General features: G+C 43.7%; 1 protein-coding gene across 2 annotated transcripts in view; it reads right to left on the bottom strand.

Moving 5' to 3' along the window:
• The window catches only part of LOC112258126 (rho GTPase-activating protein 26-like), a 125,014-nt gene that overhangs the window by 40,358 nt on the left and 60,012 nt on the right, over positions 1-24,644 (bottom strand). For both annotated transcript variants that reach the window (XM_042327065.1, XM_042327066.1), the window contains exons 5-16: positions 22,599-22,700; positions 21,932-22,042; positions 21,424-21,528; positions 9,987-10,116; positions 9,512-9,612; positions 4,697-4,791; positions 3,707-3,785; positions 3,331-3,367; positions 3,022-3,087; positions 2,810-2,884; positions 2,151-2,235; positions 1,689-1,747 (exon numbers count right to left, since the gene is read on the bottom strand). In XM_042327065.1, coding sequence (XP_042182999.1) covers positions 1,689-1,747; positions 2,151-2,235; positions 2,810-2,884; positions 3,022-3,087; positions 3,331-3,367; positions 3,707-3,785; positions 4,697-4,791; positions 9,512-9,612; positions 9,987-10,116; positions 21,424-21,528; positions 21,932-22,042; positions 22,599-22,700 — 1,045 coding nt within the window. The remainder of the gene's footprint in view (positions 1-1,688; positions 1,748-2,150; positions 2,236-2,809; positions 2,885-3,021; positions 3,088-3,330; positions 3,368-3,706; positions 3,786-4,696; positions 4,792-9,511; positions 9,613-9,986; positions 10,117-21,423; positions 21,529-21,931; positions 22,043-22,598; positions 22,701-24,644) is intronic.

Raw genomic sequence — 24,644 nt, 5'->3', positions numbered from 1 at the left:
GAAGCATCGTGGTGGCAGCATCATGCTGTTGGGATGTTTTTCAGCGGCAGGGATGGGGAGACTAGTCAGGATCTAGTGAAAGATGAATGGAGCAAAGTACAGCGAGATTCTTGATGAAATCCTGCTCCAGAGTGCTCAGAACCTCAGACTGGGGCGAAGGTTCACCTTCCAATATGACAACGACCCTAAGCACACAACCAAGACAACGCAGAAATGGCTTCAGGACAATTCTCTGAACGTCCTTGAGTGGCCTAGCCAGAGCCCAGACTTAAACCCGATCAAACTTCTCTCTGGAGAGACCTGAAAATAGCTGTGCAGCGACAATCCCCATCCAACCTGACAGAGCTTAAGAGGATCTGCAGAGAAGAATGTCAGAAACTACCCAAATACAGGTGTGCCAAGTTTGTAGCGTCCTACCCAAGAAGACCCGAGGCTGTAATCGCTGCCCAAGGTGCTTCAACAAAGTACTGAGTAAATGATCTAAATACATATGGAAATGTGATATATATATATATATATATATATATAAACTAAATGTATATATATATATATACATTTTGCAAAAAATTCTAAAATCCTGTTTTTCCTTTGTCATTATGGGGTATGGTGTGTAGATTGATGAGGGAAAAAAAACATAGAATCAATTTTAGAACAAGGCTGTAACCTACCAAAATGTGGAAAAAGTAAAGGGGTCTAAATACTTTTAAAAAATTAGGTTTAGGGTTAAGTTTTCGGGTTAAGATTAAGATTAGTGTGTGGTGCGTGTCTGTGGTCATTTAAGTGAGTTTGTGTGTGACAGAAAGTGTATGAGTATGAGTGTTTGTGTCTGGTAGGTGTGTGTTTTCCTGCCGGTGCATGCCTCAGACTAGGTTCCTGATTGCACACAGCCTTCCCTCCCAAAACCGGAGCAGAGCAAAGAGGGGCGGGGTGGCTCAGGAGGAGGAAGAGGAGGTGCTCGTAAAATAGAGTTCATCTTGGGGCAATGGCCTGATGTCAACCAGCATACAGTGCCTGGAGGAAACAGACATCTCAGAGCAGGCAGGTATGCGGCAGCCAATGACACAGCAGATATGAACGGGGAGAGAGGGAGGGAAGAGAGAGGGGGATAGAGAGAGACAGAGAGAGAGAGAGAGAGAGAGAGAGGGGGGAGAGAGGAAAATAGGAAGAGAGATGGGCTGTGGAGGGAAGGGGACGAAGAGAGAGAGAGCGAAAAAGGAAGAGAAGGAGAAAATGCAGCTCTGGCTAATGTAAGGACCAATTAGTGGACAGGGAGATGGTAAAGGGAAGTTTGGGGGAGGGGGCAATAAATATATTATAGGCTATATTTGTTGTTGTTGTTGGTTATCTCTCCCATCCTCCATCATCCCAGCTGGCCCCACTGAAAAGCCATTTCCTTTATGGCTTGCCAAGGACACACCCTTACGTCCTGCTTCTCCTTCACACGTCAACCCCACTACTGCCCAACGGAGCTAAACCAGGCTATCAAATTCAAAACCAGACTGGTTTATCAAAACAAAGTCAGCAGAGCTGCTATCAGGAAGAGGAAGAGGGTAAAAGAAGTGGAACCAGATCAACTGTTATGAGAGAGAGAGAGAGAGAGAGAGAGAGAGCGAGAGAGAGCGAGAGAGAGAAAGAGAGAAAGAGAAAGAGAGAGAGAGAGAGGAAGGAGGAGGAGAGAAAAGACTCACTGGCTGCCTTGATGAAGCTCCTTTGATACTGATAAGTCATAAGGGGCGCGGGCAGCATTCTGAGGAGAGAAGACACAGAGAGTCAATGGGCACAGCGGCAGGCAGGCAGAGAGTCATGGCCCTCCACTCATCAGGCTGATTTCCCTCTTCATTAGGCAGGCGGAAAACTGAGCTGTTTGTGTATGTGGGTCTCCTCAGTCCTAGCCCTCTACCCCCTCCTCCTCTCTCATCTCTTCTTTATACTAACCCCTCTGCTCTCTCCCATGGCCCTCGATCCTGTCCTCCTTAGCTCTACTCAGCAGGCCAGGGCCATACTGGACAACCACATGCTCTCAGCCCTCTCTCACTCGGTGCAGCGTTATTGTACACACTAACTGCAGTACTCATAGAGAGCCTGTGTTCCTTTACTATCTTTAGTCATTTCCATGACTAGACCTGGGCAATGGATTCACAATACTGTACCTAAGGTAGTACTTGATTGCGCTGGTGATGGTCTTGATCTCCCATTCTGTACTGTCCAGCTCCACGTCAGCACAGGTTTTAGGATCTGTCAGAGGGAGAGGATAGATGTCACCATCTGTCATTTGAGGAGCTTTGTGATTTCAGACGTTTGTGATTGAACCTATCTATTGTATTCTATTTGGCAGTTGTCAGTATATTCTCTCCTCCAGTCCTCTACCAGTTCTATGGTCACCTCCTCCTGTGCTTTTCCATCTGTCAGTCTCAGAGCTACAGTATATCTACAGTAATTCAACTTGTTTTGCATTATTTATACAGTTGCATAAATTGCCTATTCCCCATAGCTATTCACATAAATCCGCAGGATGGTTTTCTACCGTTTTCTACTACAGTATAGACTCCCCAAACAGGAGGAGCAGGAGATTCCAGCTATCAGAATAAGACAGGTTGTGCAAACAAAACTACTGCATAAATGTGAAATAAGTTAGATTCAATCTTGCCCCCAAATATTACCTGTTCGGATTTGTTTTTGGGGCAAGGACTCAATCTTTCTCTAACACACACACACACACACACACACACACACACACACACACACACACACATGCACATACACATGCACACACACACACACACACAGCTCCATTATCTCTCTGTCTTACCCATGGCAAGACCCAGGAGTTTCTGCACCCTGGAGTTTACTCCAACAATCCTGTACAGGCCCTGCTCGTCAATGCCTGTGGGACAGGACAGAACAAGACAGATATCTATAAAGATTGTATAGGACTTGTAAGAGTGACCAGTGACACCAGGTGCAATACAGTAGTACTAGAGACCTGTGATGCCTGTAAGCAGCCAAGCCTTAGTTCATTACCTCTGGTCTCCACAGCGTAGATGAACTTCTTGACAACGTTGAAGCCAACCACATCCAGCTGAGCCACTGAAAGATGGAGAGAGAGGGGAGGGGGAGGGGGAGGCAGGGTGGGACAGTGGGAGAGGGAGAGGACGAGAGAGAGAGAGAGAAAGGTAAAGAGAGAAAGAGTGGGATGAAGAGAGATAGGCGGAGAGAAAAATTGAGGGAGAAACGGAGGTAGAGAAGTGAATGAATCCCATCAATTATCAGTGTGCATTCATACGGACAGATGGTAGAGTAAAGCAAATTAATACCGAATGTGTCACTTACGGCCTTCACTCTGGCTGTCTCTGTTTAAGTTATAGACCTGGAAGGAACAGAGACACCCAGTTACCACGGTTACACAGCTTAGCGTTACCGCCATCAACCACCACCACCAGTCACAAGCACCTATCCGTGTACTGAGCACAGGCTGTACTTGCATAAGCCCATGTACACTATGCTGTAATGTTGTAGTACGGTACATTGACATCAATGGAAGTTGCTACGGACTGAAGTGGCTTCCTAAAGGAGTTGAAGGTTGGTTAGCCAGCTATGCCACGAATCCCTGTGGCGGGCTATATACGCATATGAGTACACACACACACACACACACACAGTCACGCACACACACGCACAGGATGAGTGTGTAACCCTGGCAACGTACCGGTTCTCTCCCATCCATAGCTTCCATCCACAGCCTGCGGTCTTCCTCCGATAGAGCTTGCATGGTGATCACCCCTGGCCTGCAACGCACAAACACACACAAAGATCAGCATTTCATCAAACGCAAAACACCACGTAGCAGTGACTGACAGAAGGAAATTACTGCTACATAAGGGGGTTGTCCACCCTCTTTGGGTCCTCTGACATTATTAAACATTATCCCCCATCAAGTCAATCTGCTGCTTCCACCACAACCATCCCAACACAGACTGACACCTCTATCAATCCGACCCCGGCCCTATCCGAAACTACAACTAAGCTACGCTCATCCCTGGCCAGCGTTGCCATATTTCACCTGGCCCTGGCAGCAGGCTCACCTTCAGCTGTCAACACAGTCCTCCATTAAAACCACAGACACACACACACACACACACACAAACACTCTGGGGCAGAGGACGCCATAACGCACGCTCTCACTGACAGTCACCCTCAAGTTATGTCTTTGCGATGCCTCTGCGTGCTAAAGCATGTTGAGGCCAGCTTTAACTTTCCTGCTGCTAACAACAACAGTGCACTGCATCTAGTGAACAAACACGCACACATACACAAACACTCTGGGCAGAGGACAAACAAACACCATGAATAAATTACGAGGGTTGAGTGAAGGAATGGGCCGATGCAGGAGGAGGGAGATCAGTGGCTGAAGCAGCCACAGTAGAGCTAGCGTTAGAGTTAGGGAGTCACTGGCTCTGCTGCTTTATATACAGTCAGACAACACCCTTCTATGACCGGGCTGGAGAGGTGGCAGATATCTCACTTAGCGTTCGTCATCTAACATCCACCGCTTGCCAATCCATATTAATAAGATCCTCTGCGTTGAGCTCCGACCCCACAGTCAGTCAGCCACAGCCTCAGCCCAGCGACACTCGTGAGCACCGCCATGTGGTTGCAATGGGTAACAACAAGCTGGTAGCCAGCAGCAATGACTCACCTGTCGACAGCCTCCACGTCGAAACAGAACCTCTTCTCTATAGAATCCGTCTTCCGTCTTGTGCAGGACTTCAGAGTGAAGCTCTCCTCCTCCCCCTGCAAGACGGAGGAAGCCTTAATCGACCTTTAAGAAGAGACATTTATGACACTCAAGTTCAACCAATGGGAAGTGCCTTCCGCCACGTGTATGGAACCAAGTCATTTTAAGACACGTCTTTGATTCTCACAGTGAATTGTGGACAAGGATGGATGGACTCAAAGGATCTAGGAAAAAAACTGTTGAGAAACCATGATGTAGGTTATTTCCGTGCAACCATCTCACAGCCCATCTCCTCCCCATCTCCCCGTCATTCCCTCTCTTCCCCATCTCCTCGCTCCTTCAAAGGGAGTGCATTGGCAACTGAAGTGTCACCACTGTTTGCACAGAGAATCCTAGGAGACACAAGGCAGCAATCCTGAGACGGAGCCTCAAACCACGACTCTGATGTGTTCTGAATGATACCTCATCTCCTCTCTGATCCTTCCTCTCATGTCCATTATCCTTTTCTGCCCTTCCGACTTTACTCCTCTGCTCTCCCATCATCACCTCTCTCCTCCCCTGCTCTATCTCATCTCATGTCTTATCCTCTATCCCCTATTCTGCCCTTTGTCCTCTTCCTCCATCACTTCGCCGCCCTCTTTCTGCCATCCTTTTCTCCACAGTACACTTCAATGAGAGGAACAGTGAAATGAGGAGCGATATACTACCACTGAGTGTTTGTCCTTGCCCACTGACAGTGACAATACTGAGGTGTCAGGGGCAGATGTGCCCACCAGGAATCACTCTTTCAGATGCATTTTTGAATTTACACTGAACAAAATATATGGTATGAGCAGGCATAAGCTACCGACCAACAAACACAATTGCCTTTTATTGATGGAAATTTGAATGCACAGAGACACTGCACCATGACGAGATCACGAAGCCCATTGTGAGGCCCATTTTTTAAGGTATCAGTGACCAAAAGATGCATATCTGTATTTCCATTCATGTGAAATTCATAGATTAGGGCCTAATGAATTTAATTCAGTTGACTAATTTCCTTATATGAGCTGTAACTCAGTAAAATCTTTGAAATTCTTGCATTCTTACATTTATATTTTTGTCAGTAAATACTTGTATTGGTATTTTCTCTTTATTGAGATAGAAAGTCACAAACGAAAGGGGAAGACATTCAGGTAAAGGAATACAGATATGAAGGCGGGGTTTGAACCCATACCACAAAGGTCAAGTTATAGTCCGGAGTAAGCAGCACTTACCACAAGGCCAGGCTCCAGCACACAGATGTATTTTGAAGCACTAATCAACTGCAGTCATTCAAATCTCTAGAGACAGATATCACACATGATTTCTGCTTGAAATCATGATTGGAAGGCTGATGCCTCAGCCCTTAGCTCAGGGCTCCAGCTATGCATTTGGTTTGCTAACTTGCCAGCTAAGTGTCTAAAGGCACGTGACATTAAAACCATCACTTGAGTATCTGGTCAATATAATGGATAGTTTGTGGTTGTCTGTTTGTTTACCTACCCAAAATGCCACTCTACCATGCAGTGTGACCTTGGTAGTTGTAGGAGCAGAGAGAGAGGGAGAAGAGAGAGAAATGTTGGCATCCTTTGCCCGAGAACTGGCGGGCAAAGGATGCCAACATGTCTCTCTCTGCTCAAACCCAACAATGCATTAATCAATATCATTGTAACACTCAAAATAACATAAGGTAAAACAAAAACACATAAGAAATACCAAGAAGAAGAACATGAGAAAGTAAGAAGCTATATACAGGGTCAGTTCCAATACCATATTTAGGATACTGGACTGATAGAGGTGCTTCATTTCACATTAAATTAATGGATTTGGATATATCAGCCACACCCATTGCTGACAGGCGCAGAAAATCGAGCACACAGTCATGCAATCTCCATAGACAAACAGTGGAAGTAGAATAGCCTTACTGAAGAGCTCAGTGACTTTCAACGTGGTACCGTCATAGAATGCCACCTTTCCAACAAGTCAGTTCGTCAAATTTCACCATGTCCTGCTAGAGCTGCCCAGGTTAACTGTATGTGCTGTTATTGTGAGGTGGAAACATTCAGTCGCAAAAGTGGTAGGCCACACAAGCTCACAGAACGGGTCCACCGAGTGCTGAAGTGTGTAGCGCGTAAAAGTATTCTGTCCTCAGTTGCAACATTCACTACCAAGTTCCAACCTGCCTCTGGAAGCAACGTTGGCACAAGAACTGTTCGTCGGCAGCTTCATGAAATGGATTTCCATGGCCGAGCAACCGCACACAAACCTAAGATCACCATGCACAATGTAAAATGTCGGCTGGAGTGGTGTAAAGCTCGCCGCCATTGGACTCTGGAGAAGTGGAAACGCGTTCTCTGGAGTGATGAATCACGCTTCACCATCTGGCAGTCCGATGGACAAATCTCGGTTTGGCAGATGCCAGGAGAACGCTACCTGCCCCAATGCATAGTGCCAACTGTAAAGTTTGGTGGAGGAGGAATAATGGTCTGGGGCTGTTTTTCATGGTTTGGGCTAGGTCCCTTAATTCCAGGGAAGGTGAATCTTAACGCTACAGCATACAATGACATTCTAGACAATTCTGTGCTTCCAACTTTGTGGCAACAGTTTGTGGAAGGCCCTTTAATGTTTCAGCATGTCAATGCCCCCATGCACAAAGCGAGGTACATACAAAAATGGTTTGTCGAGATCTGTGTGGAAGAACTTGACTGGCATGCACAGAGCACTGGCCTCAACCTCATCGAACACCTTTAGGATGAATTGGAACGCCAACTGCGAGCCAGGCTGAATCACCCAACATCAGTGCCCGACTTCACTAATGCTCTGTGGCAGAATGGAAGCAAGTCCCCCAGCAATGTTCCAACATCTAGTGGAAAACTTTCCTAGAAGAGTGGAGGCTGTTATAGCAGCAAAGGGGAACCAACTCCATATTAATGCCCATGATTATGGAATGAGATGTTCCATGAGCAGGTGTCCACATACTTTTATGTAGTGTATGTATATGGGTAATGTGATGAGGCATCAGGATATATGATAAACAGAGTATTAGCAGCAGCGTATATGATGAATATGTAAGTGTGTGTGTGTGTGTGCGTGTGTGTGTGTGTAGAGTAATTATAAATGTGAGTGCATGTTATGTGTGTGTGAGCAAATTAAGTGAGTGTTGGAATGTCAGTGTGCGTGAGTGTTTAGATTCCAGTGAGTGTGCATAGAGACAGTGCAACAACAACAAAAAGTACAAGGGTCAACTCAGATTTAGCTATTTAGCAGTCATATGGCTTGGGGATAGAAGCTGTTCAGGAGCCTGTTGGTGTCAAACTTGATACACCTGTACTGCTTGCCATGCGGAGGCAGAGAGAACAGTCTATGGCTTGGGTGGCTGGAGACTAATTTTCCAGGGCTTCCTTTCACACCGCCTGATATAGAGGTCCTGGATGGCAGGGAGCTCGGACTCAGTGATGTACTGGGCTGTCCGCACTACCCTCTGTAGCGCTATGGGACTAAACACACACCCCTGTGGGGCCCCCGTGTTGAGAGTCAGAGTGGTGGAGATGAGGTTGCCTACCCTCACCATACCACCTTGGGTCGGCCCATCAGGAAGTCCAGGACCCAGTTGCAGAGGGAGGTGTTCAGTCCCAGGGTCCCAAGCTTGGTGACGAGCTTGAAGGGGACAATGGTGTTGAACACTGAGCTGTGGTCAATGAAAAGCACTTCACATAGGTATTCCTCTTATCTAGGTGAGTGAGGGCAGTGTGGAGTGCAATTGAGATTGCGTCGTCTATGGATCTGTTGGAGCGGTATGGAGTAGGTCTAGGGTGTCTGGGATGATGGAATTGATGTGTGCCATAACCAGACTTTCAAACCACTGCATGACTACATATGTGTGCTACAGGGCGGTACTCATTATAACATGAAGCCTTGGAGTTCTTGGGGACAGGAATGATTGTGGTCATCTTAAAACATGTGGGGATTACAGACTGGGACAAGGAGAGGAGAGGAGAGGTTGAAGATTACCATGAATATGCCTGCCAGTTGTTCTGAGCCTGCTCTGAGAATTTTGTTAAGTGCTAGCTTGTTATTTTTCTTGTCCTGAGGTGGAATGTACACAACAATCACGATAACAGCTGAAAACTCCCTCGGCATGTAGAAGGGTCGGCATTTGACCATCAGGTATTCAAAGACAGGTGAACAGTAGGTTGAGACTTTCCCTGCACTTGAGACAGCACACCATTTGTTATTGATGAACAGGCAAATCCCTCCCCCTCTCGACTTCCCTGACTCCAATGTCCTCTCCGCCTGGTGAATGGAGAATCCATTGAGTTGGATAGCCATGGGGGGTATCTTGTTCGAAAGCCATGTTTCAGAAAAGCAGAGAATATTGCAGTGACAAGAGTCCCGTTGGTAGCAAATCCACGATTGGAGGTCACCCATTTTATTATTAAGTGGCCAATAGAATGGAGGGAAGAGGTGTCCGGATTTTCTTTCACCTTAATCTCGCCAGGATCTCGCCCCTCTCTTGCCTCTGTAATGCCGGAATTGGAATTACAGAAAGAGCCCAGGGCAGATGAGTCAAAGTTGAAGCTGAGATTGAGGTAACTAATTGCCGATCTGATGTTCAACAGTTCAACATTTTTTGTTAACCAAATTCAACACTCTCTCATTGACCTCCATACAAAGCTCCGTGCTGCTGGAAAAGACAGATTTTGGCCCCTGTTATGCCCCTGGCTACACCTCTTCCTCTCTGAGTCAACTCACCACTTTGCCACCCGACTTCTGGTCGAACAGGACCATGGTGACTCGTTTGGGCTCTCGATGGTAGGTGCAGTAGTGCTTGACCCAGGTTGACACGAAAGAGCCTGAGAGAGGGAAGAGAGAGGAGCAGATTGAGAAGCAGAGAGGGGGGAGTATTGGACACATTTTGTGGGTTACCATGGTTATTGCACACGCTGGGTCCCCCTTCACCTCTAAGAGCATGATATTCTCATCCTGAATACAATTACTCTTGTTGTTTCTATGGAGAAATTGAAATCTATTTCAAACAACACTGGTGTCTAAACAACATTGGTGTGACTAAAGCAGTAGTCGTGATGTTACCGCCACCATGCTTTTCTAAGTGGTAAATATAAATCACTGAGTAGTGAAATTGTATCCCATTGCAGCATGAGAGAGAGAGGGAGAGAGAGAGAGAGAGAGAGAGGGAGAGAGAGAGAGGGCAGGATGGGACACTCACGTTTCTCCTGTACAAACAGGTATCCCTCCATGGTGTCATGGCTGATACTCTTGTGCTCATGGGGGTTCTCCTTCATCTTCCTCATCAGACACTCCACCTCAGACCGCGTGCTTTCAAAACGGTTCCGCGTCTGAACGGGGCAGGAAAGGAGACAGACAATGATGGAAACATCCTAACACCATTGTCTGCAGTCAGTGTGTTAGGGCTAGGCCAAAACCTTATATTTTTCACATTTATTATGGTATTTTATGTTTTTTTAATAATAAAAGTTCTACAAATGCTTTATGAGTAGGTCATGACCCTAGAGTGGCAACACATAAATTATAATTGATTGTAATTGGGCTTTCTAGATTTTGATTCTTTTATACTGTTCAAACTAAATACATTTTCAGCATATTCTACAATTTCTGCATTTCCTGTACTTTTGTAATCATTTCCACACTGTGCCACACAGAGATGAATGATATGGGCAAAACATCTAGGCCTAGTTAAAAGCTGAACTGTTGGAATCATGGAAATAGAATGATTATTCTAATTATATAGTTCAAATAAAGTGGGCAGCACCTTGAATGCATTGTTGTTTGACATGACAATTAATGAATAAGCCAGGGAGGGATTATTGACAGGGTAGGAACCAAAGTGTTGGCCAATGTTTCCAGGGGACCCTAATTAGTGAGAGATTAGCAAACTTAGGCATGTCATGACAACAACAAACTCTGAACTTACTTATCCATTCATAACTGACCAAATTATGAAAGACAAGCATTGTCATTTTGAATTCTGTAAAGTGAGTGTTAAAGAGGTGAAATAATAATTGTTGTCTATCAACAATGACAAGCCACCTGGGTCTGACAACTTTACTGCGGATGACAACAGACTATATCTCTCCAATCTAAATCTACAGGAAAGTGTGTGCTCTCAGGCCTGGAGGGAGAAAACGTAATTCCGCTACCTAAGAATAGCAAAGCACCCTTTACTGGCTCAAACAGCCGACCAATCAGCCTGCTACCAACCCTTAGTAAACTTTTGGGAAAAAAATGTGTTTGACCAGACACAATTATGTTTTCATAGTAAACAAATGACTGAAAAGAAATTAGCTGAAAGAAATTGATAATAATGAGCTGTTTTGTTAGACCGATCATAATTTGCTGCTGGAAAAACGTATGTGTTATGGCTTCACATCCCCTGCTATATTGTGGATTGCGAGTTACCTGACTAATATAACACAGAGGGTGCTCGTCAATGAAAGCCTCTCCAACAAAATCCAGGTAGAGTCGGGCATTCCCCAGGGAAGTTGTCTTGGCCCCTTACTGTCTAAAATATTTACTAATGACCTGCCTCTGGCACTGAGTTAACTTTTTATGGCTGCAGGGGCAGTATTGAGTAGCTTGGATGAAAGGTGCCCATATCAAACGGCCTGCTCCTCAGTCGTAGTTGCTAATATTTGCATATTATTATTAGTATTGGATAGTAAACACTCTTACGTTTCTAAAACTGTTTGAATGATGTCTGTGAGTATAACAGAACTCATATTGGCAGGCAAAATCCTGAGTTGAAATCAAAACAGGAAGTCAGAAATCTGAGCTTGTATGTATTCACCAGAGTCCCCAATGAAATCCCCTTGAGATATGAATGATGTTGCACTGCCTAGGGGTTCCACTAGATGTCAACTATCAATAGAAATTATAATGAGGCTTCTATGTTGTTGTGGGAGTGAATGAGAGCAGAATATATCAGATGTCCATAAATCAGTATTCCAAGAAGGAATAATCTGGTTGGAACTTTATTGAAGCTATATGTTAAAAACATCCTAATGATTGATTCTGTACTTAGTTTGAAATGTTTCTTCGACTGGTAATATCACGTTTGGAAGTTTTTGTCCGATATAACGCTGACCAGAATTAGCGTTGGGATATGTATACCAAACGCGCTAACAAAAGGAGGTATTTGGACATAAATAACAGACATTTTCGAACAAAAAAAACATTTATTGTGGACCTGGGATTCCTGGAGTGCTTTCTGATGTAGATCATCAAAGGTAAGAGAATATTTATCATGTAATTTCTTGTTTATGTTGACGCCATCTTTGCGGCTGTGGTGTTCTTACTTTTGAGTTCCGTCTCAGATTATTGCATGTGTTTCTTTTTACGGAAAGTTTTTTTGAAATCAGACACAGCCGTTGCATTAATAAGGAGAGGTATATCTATAATTCCATGTGTATAACTTGTATTATCATCTACATTTATGATGAGTATTTATGTTGAATGATGTGGCTATGCAAAATCAGTTGATGTTTTTGGAACTAGTGAATCTAACGCAACAATGTAAACTCAGATTTTTTTATATAAATATGAACTTTATCAAACAGAACATGCATGTATTGTGTAACATGAAGTCCTATGAGTGTCATCTGATGAAGATAATTCAAGGTTAGTGATTCATTTTATCTGTATTTCTGGTTTTTGTGAATGCTATATTTTGCTGGAAAATTATTGTGAAAATTATTGTGGTTTGGTGGAGACCTAACATAATCGTTTGTAGTGCTTTCGCTGAAAAGCCTATTTGAAATCGGACACTTTGGTGGGATTAACAACGAGAATAGCTTTAAAATTATATAAAACACATGTATGTTTTAGGAATTGTAATTATGAGATTTCTGTGGTTTGAATTTGGCGCCCTCTATTTTCACTGGTAGTTGTCATATCGATCCCAGTATCGGGATTGCAGCCATAACAGGTGTACCTAAAGTGCATTCGGAAGTTATTCAGCCCCCTTGACTTTTTACACATTCTGTTGCATAACAGCCTTTTTCTAAAATTAATTAAATATATACCCCATAGTGATAAAGCAAAGAAAGGCTTTTAGAAATGTTTGCAAATGTATAAAAAAGTACAGCCTAGAGTCTTCTTGGGTATGATGCTACCAGCTTGGCACACCTGTATTTGGGGAATTTGTGTACTTTGCTCCATTCATCTTTCCCTCGATCCTGACTAGTCTCCCAGTCCCTGCTGCTGAAAAACATCCCCACAGCATGATGCTCCCACCACCATGCTTCACAGTAGGGATGGTGGCAGGTTTCCTCTAGACGTGATGCTTGGCATTCATGCCAAAGAGCTGAATCTTCGTTTCATCAGACCAGAGAATCTTGTTTCTCATGGTCTGAGTGTCCTTTAGGTGCCTTTTGGCAAACTCCAAGCAGGCTGTCATGTGCCTTTTACTGAGGAGTGACTTCTGCCTGGCCAATCTACCATATAGGCCTGATTGGTGGAGTGCTGCAGAGATGGTTGTCCTTCTGGCAGGTTCTCCCATCTCCACAGAGGAACTCTGGAGCTCTGTCAGGGTGACCATCGGGTTCTTGGTCACCTCTCTGACCAAGTCCCTTCTCCCCCAATTGCTCAGCTTGGCCAGGCGGCCAGCTCTAGAAAGAGTCTTGGTGGTTCCAAACTTCTTCCATTTAAGAATTATGGAGGCCACCTGGACTATTTACATTGAACCCCCCTCTTTGATTTTACACTGCTGCTACTCACTGTTTATTATCTATGCATAGTCACTCTACAAATTACCTCGATTAACCTGTACCCCCGCACATTGACTCGGTACCGGTGACCCCTGTATATAGCCATGTTATTGTTATGGAAATGTATTGGGTTACTTTTTGATTGACTAGATTTTTTTATTTAGATTATTTAGTCAATATTTTATTAACTCTATTTCTTGAATTTCATTTTTGGTTAAGGGCTTGTAAGTAAGCGTTTCGTTGTAAGGTACACCTGTTGTATTCGGAGCATGTGACATAGCATTTGATTTGATTTGATTTGTGTTCTTGGGGACCTTCAATGCTGCAGACATATTTTGGTAACCCTTCCCCAGATCTGTGCTTCGACACAATCCTGTCTCTGAGCTCTACGGACAATTCCTTAAACATCATGGCTTGGTTTTTGCTCTGACATGTACAGTCAACCTTATATAGACAGGTGTGTGCCTTTCCAAATCATGTCTAATGAATTCAATTAACCACACATGGACCCCAATCAAGTTGTAGAAACATATCAAGGATGATCAATGGAAAGGATGCACCTGAGCTCAATTTGGAGTCTCATAGCAAAGGGTCTGAATACTTATATAAATAAGGTATGTGTTTTTTATTTTTAAGAAATGTTCTAAAATGTCTAAAAAACTGTTTTTTCTTTGTCATTATGGGGTATTGTGTGTAGATTGATGACGATTGAAACAAATTGAATAAGGCTATAACGTAACAAAATGTGAAAAAAGTAAATGGGTCTGAATACTTTCTGAATTAACTGTATGTACGCCATGACTCAACATTATACACTTCAGCTACCACAGCAAGTGAAATCACTGCAACATTACCTTGTCACATGTGAATTCCAAATGTCTCTAACGGTCTCCCTACAGTCAGCTGTTTTATGTGTTTAACGTACTCACTGTTCCAAAATGTGATTGTTACACAACAGGAGAGTTAACCCGTGCTAACCTCAAACCAGGGCACGCTGCCGGCTAATTATCTATAAGCAATGTTTAAACTTGTTAATTTAAAATTATTTTCAAACAACAGTTTGAATTGAGGTGTGTTACGCCTCCTCATTAATTCACATAAGAAGTAGCCCATTTCACTGTTGCAGACTATTTATGTTTGAGGCTTTATTGAGCTGGCCAAGTCCAAGCACTTCCTCAGTGTTTCCCCGGATCAAGTATGAAGACAATGTGCATCTCTAGTCAGAACACATTTTCTGTCTGGCGCCCGCATTGCCTTCATTGTTATTTTCCTTAAAAATGTGTCCATTCCTATCAAAGTAAATGCCCTATTTTCTGTATATGGTGTTGTTGTTTCTACTGTAGCATACCGTATATATGTATGGAGCATAATGTATTTACAGTTTTTTTCACGTTTTCATGTACCGGTGACAAATCATACATTCCAATTCTTGCATATATTGCAATGGAAACATAATGTGTGTAAAATACATTTTTGAAGATTGCACTGATTTTGATGAGCTAATGCTAAGCTATTTGCCAGCTATGTGTGGCGCCATGTTTGTTTACATTATACAATGCATTCTGGTCTGTCAGACCAAAGATGTTATGAAAAAATGAGGTGAAGGGATAGTTCACTTGAATGACTAAAGGTGCTTTGAAGACAACTGGGAAATGGAAAAATATGAGGGCAAATCACGACATCCGTGATCTTCAGGTTGGAAAGTCAGAGCTCTAGAAAGAGGCCCGAGTTCCCAAGTTGGAGTTCTGAGTTGAATGACCGTTCAAAACTAATTGTCCCATTCAGAGCTTGTTTTTTTTCGAGTTCCCAGTTGTCTTGAACGCACTTAAGTCGGAAGTTGGAGATTTCCCAGTTGTTTTCAACTCAGCATCAGATTGCAACTATGGTACCTAAGGGTTGCCAGCTTAGACCCCCCTTTCCAGGGGTTTTATTTTTATTTAGTATATACAGTTGAAGTCAGAAGTTAACATACATTAAAACTTGTTTTCCAACCACTCCACAAATTTCATGTTAATTAACAAACTATAGTTTTGGCAAGTCGGTTAGGACATCTACTTTGTGCATGACACAAGTCATTTTTCCAACAATTGTTTACAGACAGATTATTTCACTTATAATTCACTGTATCACAATTCCAGTGGGTCAGAAGTTTACATAGACTAAGTTGACTGTGCCTATAAACAGCTTGGAAAATTCCAGAAAATTATGTCATGGCTTTATAAGCTTCTGATAGGCTAATTAACATCATTTGAGTCAATTGTGGGTGTGCCTGTGGATGTATTTCAACAACTTCCACACATCACCTGAAGGTACCATGTTCATCTGTACAAACAATAGTACGCAAGTATAAACACCATGGGACAACGCAGCCGTCACACCGCTCAGGAAGGAGACGCGTACTGTCTCCTAGAGATTAATGTATTTTGGTGCGAAAAGTGCAAATCAATCCCAGAACAACAGCAAAGGACCCTGTGAAGATGCTGGAGGAAACATGTACTAAATTATCTAGATCCACAGTAAAGAAGTCCTATATCGACATAACCTGAGGCTTGCAAGCCGAAGAGCACCATACTAACCGTGATGCACAGAGGTGGCAGCATCATGTTGTGGGGGTGCTTTGCTGCAGGAGGGACTGGTGCACTTCATGTGGCAGGAACATTACGTGGATATATTGAAGCAGCATCTCAAGACATCAGTCACGAAGTTGAAGCTTGGTCGCAAATGGGTCTTCCAAATGGACAATGACCCCAAGCATACTTCCAAAGTTGTGGCAAAATGGCTTAAGGACAACAAAATCAAGGTATTGGAGTGGCCATCACAAAGCCCTGACCTCAATCCTATAGAAAATCTGTGGGCAGAACTGAAAAAGTGTGTGCAAGCAAGGAGGTCTACAAACCTAATGCAGTTACACCAGCTCTGTCAGGAGGAATGGGCGAAAATTCACCCAACTTATTGTGGGAAGCTTGAGGAAGGCTACCTGAATCGTTTGACCCAAGTCAAACAATTTAAAGGCAATGCTACCAAATACTAATTGAGTGTATTTAAACTTCTGACCCTCTGGGAATGTGATGAAATAAATAAAAGCTGAAATAAATCATTATCTCTACTATTATTCTGACATTTCACATTCTTAAAATGAAGTGGTGATCCTAACTGACCTAAGACAGGGACTTTTTACTAGGATTAAATGTCAGGAATTGTGAAAAACTGAGTTTAAATGTATTTGGCTAAGGTGTATGTAAACTTCCAACTTCAACTGTAAACTTATCCTGTGTTTAACCCACATTTATTGATAAATCCCTCATCCATAGTAATATTTCCTGCATCATATCCCCCCACGATACCTTCCCCCATTTCTATACCCCATGGACTTGAAACCCCCACACAAATGAAATTACATTAAAAACTGTAATATCTTATCTTTCACCGAGTTGTAGCTCAACGATGACACGAATAACATACAGCTGGCGGGGTTTACTGTGCATCGGCAAGATAGAACAGCAGCCTCCGGTAAGACAATGGGTGGCGGTCTGTGTATATTTGTAAACAACAGCTTGTGCACGAAATCTAATACTAAGGAAGTCTCGAGTTTTGTTCGCCTGAGGTAGAGTATCTCATGATAAGCTGTAAACCACACTATTTACCAAGAGAGTTTTCATCTATAATCTTCGTAGCTGTCTATTTACCACCACAAACCGATGCTGGCACTAAGACCGCACTCAATGAGCTGTAGAAGGCCATAAGCAAACAGTAGCCGGAGAATTGAATCCAGGGAAACTTAAATCCGTTTTACCTAATTTCTACTAGCATGTTAAATGTGCAACCAGAGGAATTTTTTTTTTAGATCACCTTTATTCCACACACAGAGACGCACACATACAAAGCTCTCCCTCTGACTCCGTTTGGCAAATCTGACCATAATTCTATCCTCCTGATTCCTGCAAACAAGATAAAACTAAAGCAGGAAGCACCAGTGACTCGGTCAATAAAGAAGTGGTCAGATGACACAGATGCTAAACTACAGGATTGTTTTTCTAACACAGACTGGAATATGTTCTGGGATTCTTCCGATCGCAATGAGGAGTACACCACATCAGTCATTGGCTTCATCAATAAGTGCATCGATGACGTCATCCCCACAGTGACTGTACGTACATACCCCAACCAAAAGCCATGGATTACGGGCAACATCCGCACTGAGTTAAAGGGTAGAGCTGCCCCTTTCAAGGAGCGGGACTCTAACCCGGAAGCGTATAAGAAATCCCGCTATGCCGTTCAACAAACCATCAAAAAGGTAAAGCGTCAACACAGGACTAAGATTGAATCGTACTACACCGGCTCCAACGCTCGTCGGATGTGGCAGGGTTTGCAAACTATTACAGACTACAAAGGGAAGCACAGCCGAGAGTTGCCTATTGAGTCGAGCCTACCAGACGAGCTAAATTACTTCTATGCTCACATTTCAAGGCAAGCAACACTGAAGCATGCATGAGAGCATCAGCTGTTCCGGACGACTGTGTGATCACGATCTCCGTAGCCGATGTGAGTAAGACCTTTAAACAGGTCAACATTCACAAGGCCAGATTACCAGGAGGTGTACTCCGAGTATACACGTACCAACTGGCAAGTGACTTCAAAGACTTGTTCAACCTGTCCCTGACTGAGTCTGGAATACCAACAAGTTTCAAGCAAACCACCATAGTCCCTGTGACCAAGAACACTAAGGTAACCTGCCTAAATGACTACGGACCCGTAGCACTCACGTCTGTAGCCATGAAGTGCTTTGAAAGGCTGGTCAAGGCTCATATCAACACCATTATCCCAGAAACCCTAGACCCACTCCAAGTTGCATACTGCCCCAACAGATCCACAGATGATGCCATCTCTATTGCACGCCACACTACCCTTTCCCACCTGGACAAAAGGAACACCTACGCGAGAATACTATTCATTGACTACAGCTCATCATTCAATACCATTGCGCCCTCAAAGCTCATCACTAAGCTAAGGAACCTGGGACTAAACACCTCTCTCTGCAACTGGATCCTGGACTTCCTGACGGGCCGCCCCAGGTGGTAAGGATAGGTAGCAACACATCTGCTACGCTGATCCTCAACACGGGGGCCGCTCAGGGGTGTGTGCTCAGTCCCCCCCCCCCCTGTACTCCCTGTTCACTCATGACGGCATGGCCAGGCATGACTCCAACACCATCATTACGTTTGCCAACAACAAAACAGTGGTAGGCCTGATCACCGACAATGATGAAATGATGAGACAGTGTATAGGGAGGAGGTCAGAGACCTGGCCATGTGGTGCCAGGATAACAACCTCTCCCTCAACGAGATCAAGACAAAGGAGATAATTGTGGACTACAGGAAAAGGAGTGCCGAACACGCCCACATTCTCATCGATAGGGCTGTAATGGAGCAGGTTGAGCAACAAATGATCATGATCCAAACACACCAAGACAGTCGGGAAGAGGGCACGACAAAGCCTATTCCCCCTCAGGAGACTGAAAAGATTTGGCATCGGTCCTCAGATCCTCAAAAAGTTATACAGCTGCACCATCGAGAGCATCCTGACTGGTTGCATCACTGCCTGGTACGGCAACTGCTCAGCCTCTGACCGCAAGGCACTACAGAGGGTAGTGCGTACGGCCCAGTACCAATCACTGGGGCCAAGCTTCCTGCCATCCAGGAACTCTATACCAGGCGGTGTCAGATGAAGGCCCTAAAAATTGTCAAAGACTCCAGCCACCCTTGTCATAGACTGTTCTCTCTGCTAAGTGGTACCGGAGTGGTACCGGAGCACCAAGTCTAGGTTCATAAGGCTTCTTAACATCTTCTTTTTCAGTTCTGCCCACAAATGTTCTATGGAATTGAGGTCAGGGCTTTGTGATGGCCACTCCAATACCTTGACTTTGTTGTCCTAAAGCCATTTTGCCACAACTTTGGAAGTATGCTTGGGGTCATTGTCAATTTGGAAGACCCATTTGCGACCAAGCTTCAACTTCCTGACTGATGTCTTGAGATGTTGCTTCAATATATCTATATAATTTTTCTCCCTCATGATGTCATTTATTTTGTGAAGTGCACCATTCCCTCCTGCAGCAAAGCACCCCCACAACGTGATGCTGCCACCCCCGTGCTTCACGGTTGGGATGGTGTTCTTTGGCTTGCAAGCCTCCCCCTTTTTCCTCCAAACATAACGATGGTCATTTTGGCCAAACAGTTCTATTTTTTTTTCGTCAGACCAGAGAACATTTCTCCAAAAAGTATGATCGTTGTCCCCATGTGCTGTTGCAAACCATAGTCTGTCTTTTTTTATGGTGGTTTTGGAGAATTGGCTTCTTCCTTGCTCAGCCGCCTTTCGATATAGGACTCGTTTGACTGTGGATATAGATACTTTTGTACATGTTTCCTCCAGCATCTTCACATGGTCCTTTGCTGTTGTTCTGGGATTGATTTGCACTTTTTGCACCCAAGTACGTTCATCTCTAGGAGACAGATCAGGTCTCCTTCCTGAGCAGTGTGACGGCTGCGTGGTCCCATGGTGTTTATACTTGCGTACTATTGCTTTGTACAGATGAACGTGGTACCTTCAGGCGTTTGGAAATTCCTCCCAAGGATGAACCAGACTTGTGAAGGTCTACAATTTTTTTCTGAGGTCTCGGCTGATTTCTTTTGACTTTCCTATGATGTCAAGCAAAGAGGCACTGAGTTTGAAGGTAGGCCTTGAAATAGGTACAGTCAACTTAGTGTATGTAAACTTCTGACCCACTGGAATTGTGATACAGTGAATTATAAGTGAAATAATCTGTCTGTAAACAATTGTTGGAAAATGACTTGCACAAAGTAGACGTCCTAACCGACTTGGCAAAACTATAGTTTGTTAACAAGAAATTTGTGGAGTGGTTGAAAAATGACTCCAACCTAAGTGTTCTAATGACCAACTTAAGTGTATGTAACTGGGCTGTGAAGAGACACACAGGCACAGAAACACATTTTAATATTGTTGTATGGTATTGTACATTTTGTGTTGTGGATATGTAGTGGTGTGGTGATGTTATGTGATGTACTGTTTTATTTTGTTTTTGCTGATTTATTTTGTGATGTGCCTTAATATGTCTTGGACCCCAAGAAGAGTAGCTGCTCCTTGGCAGCAGTTAATGGGGGTCCATAATGAATACAAATAAAACATAGCTAACATATTCATGTTTTACCTATTCCTATTCCTCTCTGATTTAAGATACAGTTGCATAAACAACATACTTATCTAGGCCTAGACCAGCATTAGTACCAGGCTGTATGTATTACCTATCTACATTTGCTCTGGCTCTTAGTACATTTAGCAAGCTAGCTAACTAGTGTTTAGCATTAGCGGCTAACCAGATTTATTTTAGCCACAACTTGCTAAGAAAAGACAAACTAGCGGACAGTAGTTTGCAAACAGTAAGATACACAAACTAATAGTGGAATTGTAGAACGCTTGTGGAAAGCAGCATTGTTTTCACCAACATCTTGTTGCATCTATCTGGCCATGCGGACCACGGCAAGAAAGTGTTCGTGACTCTGTGGTCGAACAACTGCTCTCTCCATGAGTGACAGGGGGCAGGGCTTGGTGTAGGAAGAGGCATGCAGCAGGAGGGAGGGAGAAAGACAACTCAAATAGCAAACGGAGTAAACTATGAAAACTGACATAACGCGTGCTGAGCTGCGTATCACATTTAACAAACCAAACATTGACATACCGTTATTGAAGGTAAAGTAAAAACCCAAACCGGTCCACGCATCAATACGGGTATATAGTCAAATACAATATACTGCCCAGCCCAGCCTTGAAATGTCTTTGGTGTGGCAAAATATTACATCTCACTAGCACCTAATGGCCCGTAATGTATGGCATTGATATGTATCTTACATTCTGAATGCTGATAGTGAGGTCTGTCTTGAAGTGGTTGAAGTCTTTGGCCAACTCGTACCCATGGTGATAGTAAGTAAACAGCCCTTGAAGAAATGCCAGCAACTAGAATTGATACAAAGGACGAAACGGAAAGGAAACATGGTTGAGAAACGTAATTAAATTCCATCAACCTAATCTACTGTAATTTGATTTGAAAGGTACTTGTTGTCAGCTACATTTGTTCTGTAGACAGTGTGGATGAAGGAGAGATGACTAAGAATGAAAAATGTATAGAGTACAGTAACAGTATTAGGGTTGCAAAACTCCAGTAACCTTCCCAAAATTCCCAGATTTTCAAAAAAATCCTGGTTGGAAGATTACCTGAATCAGGAGGGAATGAGCAGGAAATCGGGAGACTTCCTACCAGGATTTCTGGAAAACCTTGGAGGTTTAGGAAAGTTCATGGCATTTTGCAACCCTAAACAGTATAGACAGCATGCTGTGGGAGATTGACATGCTCACTCACCGGCTCTACGAAGTCAAACATCTTCCTCTCCTGGACCTCCTGCACCTTGAAGACATACTCCAGAGACACCTCGTAGAAATGCTGCCGCACGTGGTCCACCTGGCTGTCGGCCTGCACCACACGCAAAAGGATGGGATGCTGTTTCAAATGACTTTCAGGTGAAACCCGCGGTGAAGTCATGCTGTTTGCTCTCCCACCTGAATGGTCGTGCTTTACACCACACAGGCCGCCACATCATATCTCCACCCACTTCAACTTTGCTTTGATCTCCTCCCATTTAGGTGTGAGATACCGGACAATTCTGAGGCGCACCGTGCGCTTCGGGAGGAGTTTCATCACAAGGGCTATCACCATAGAGAACAATTCCATGTCATTTCTCCCATGGACAGGGGGGGGGGGGACTATACCTGCCTGGCTGTTGCTTATTCCTTCTATTATTTCAGATTTGTTTTAAGCATCTATGTGTGAGCTGTGACAAGATTTTCCTCTTGTAGGACAATAAACGCGATTCTGATTCTGTGTGAACTGACTTACAGCGCACACACACACACACACTTGCCCACACGCATGCACAAACACATGCCTCTTAACATAAACACATGTCATGTCATGACTAGCCAACTCTAGCCCATTTTGATTGTGGGAAAGGAGAACAATGTATGCTTACTTCATGAAGATGTGCTTCTTTCTTCTTTGCTGATAGGCTTAGGTGCTTCTCCAGTACAGCACAGTACTTCTCTGTCTCTTTGTCGTATTTCTTCTTGGCTTCCTGTGATAGACAGTCAAAAGGTCACCAACAGTCACCTTGTTTCCAAGTCCTGGACACCACATAGTACAATTTATATTGAAATTGTGTTGAAGAGGATGTCCCAATGAGGTCAGAAGACCTCTATATAACACATAGAGCTCTGTTTTGGCATCATCACTGCCGCCTTCCAACAGAACATCCTTTCCAAAGAGTCATGGGTATTATTGGTATGTCCAGGGCTTAGCTTTACAGACAGAGTTAGAGGAAAATATTGTGAGATGCAGGTTGAAATCACATCTCCTCTAGTACTGCTGAAGCCAACAGAGGCAGCCCACAGCTGGTGGGAAAACAATAGAGCACTTTAAACCTGCACGTTAGACAGACAGACGGACAGACATAACAGGATGTCTCTCCCAGCCTCTCTCTCACAGACAGACATACAGACAGACAGACAGACAGACAGACATAACAGGATGTCTATCCGGGCCTCTCTCTCACAGACAAACAGACACACACAGACAGACAGACAGACAGACAGACAGACAGACAGACAGACAGACAGACAGACAGACAGACAGACAGACAGACAGACAGACAGACAGACAGACAGACAGGTGTCTCTCCCAGCCACTCTCACAGACAGATGGATAGATAGAGCAGGGTGTGTCAGTAACATACAGTCCAGCACTCCTCACCCTGGGGTGCACTGACTGTGTCCACACCTACTACTGACTGATGTCATCATCATCCCTGTCCACCAGGTCACATGACCCGGCCTTTCATCGCCAGCCAGTTTCCACAGGACGTAGAACCAACCCTCCTCAGAACAGAAGGTCCACTACCAACAGCTGCACAACACGTCATTACAGAGCATCCTAATGTAAGTAACAAAGGACCCTTCAATTTGCTCTAACCCTTAATAATAAATGAACCCATGTTTTGTCTGTTATACACTGCAAACATGTTTCAATGTGGGCTCTTTTGAGTTCAAGTATCCCTTTTCGGAACACTAAATTATTCTTCAAACGTTTAATTAACCTACACATTCTTTTAACTTAGACTTCAAAATAACGATATGGTGAGAGGTCAAATCAGAAAGAGTTTTGTCAATATGTAATAAAGTTCACTAACATTTCTTCATTGACTATCAACCAAGTAAATCCTGATGCCCTTCATGTGATACCTGTATTGACCAGATGGTGGCAGTGTCTTATCACAACAGACCTGTCAGCTCTGGCGGACAGAGCAGAGAGCAGTTTAGACTCAGAGGTACAGTATAGGGAGAGCTCTGGATGCTGTCATCAATAGGGATTTAATAAAGGAATGCTATTCCTTGTGGTGTATACATTTTAGACCTACACAAATGTAACTTCTGGAATCAGGACAACCAGAACAAAGTCAGTTACCTGTCAGACTGAGGGGGAAACTGCTAATATTTGAGTGATCAGTACATTTCTTAAAAACCTGGTACTGTAGCAGCAGATAGGTTCAAATGTCCCTTGTCTTTCAAGGTTTAAGAGGGATTATGAGATGGCTACATAACCCAAAAAAAGACAATAATTCACTTTATACTCCACAGGGGATTGTAAAATCATACAATGACCCAGTAGTAGGGATTACCAGGACATTTCGAGGGGGATCCTTCACCCCAGCATGACTTGGGGGAGTCAAAACTGTTTGCATGTTCTTCACAAAGAGGGCAACAGATGCTACTGAGCCAGATGTCTATGTGTCAGGGGAGAAGCTCCAGGTGGTATCCGATTTTAAGTACATTGGCATCATACTTGATTCCAACTTTTTGATTCTCTTTTAAAAAGCATGTGAAAAAGGTAATTCAAATAACCAAATTCAACCTAGCTATTTTCAAATTTATACGAAATTGTTTGACTACAGAGGTAGCAAAACTGTACTTCAAATCTATGATACTCCCCCACTTAACATACTGCTTTACTAGTTGGGCCCAAG

The sequence above is a fragment of the Oncorhynchus tshawytscha genome, linkage group LG09 (assembly GCF_018296145.1).
Source record: "Oncorhynchus tshawytscha isolate Ot180627B linkage group LG09, Otsh_v2.0, whole genome shotgun sequence".
Classification (NCBI taxonomy): domain Eukaryota; kingdom Metazoa; phylum Chordata; class Actinopteri; order Salmoniformes; family Salmonidae; genus Oncorhynchus; species Oncorhynchus tshawytscha.
This window is presented reverse-complemented; position numbering and strand designations above follow the sequence as displayed.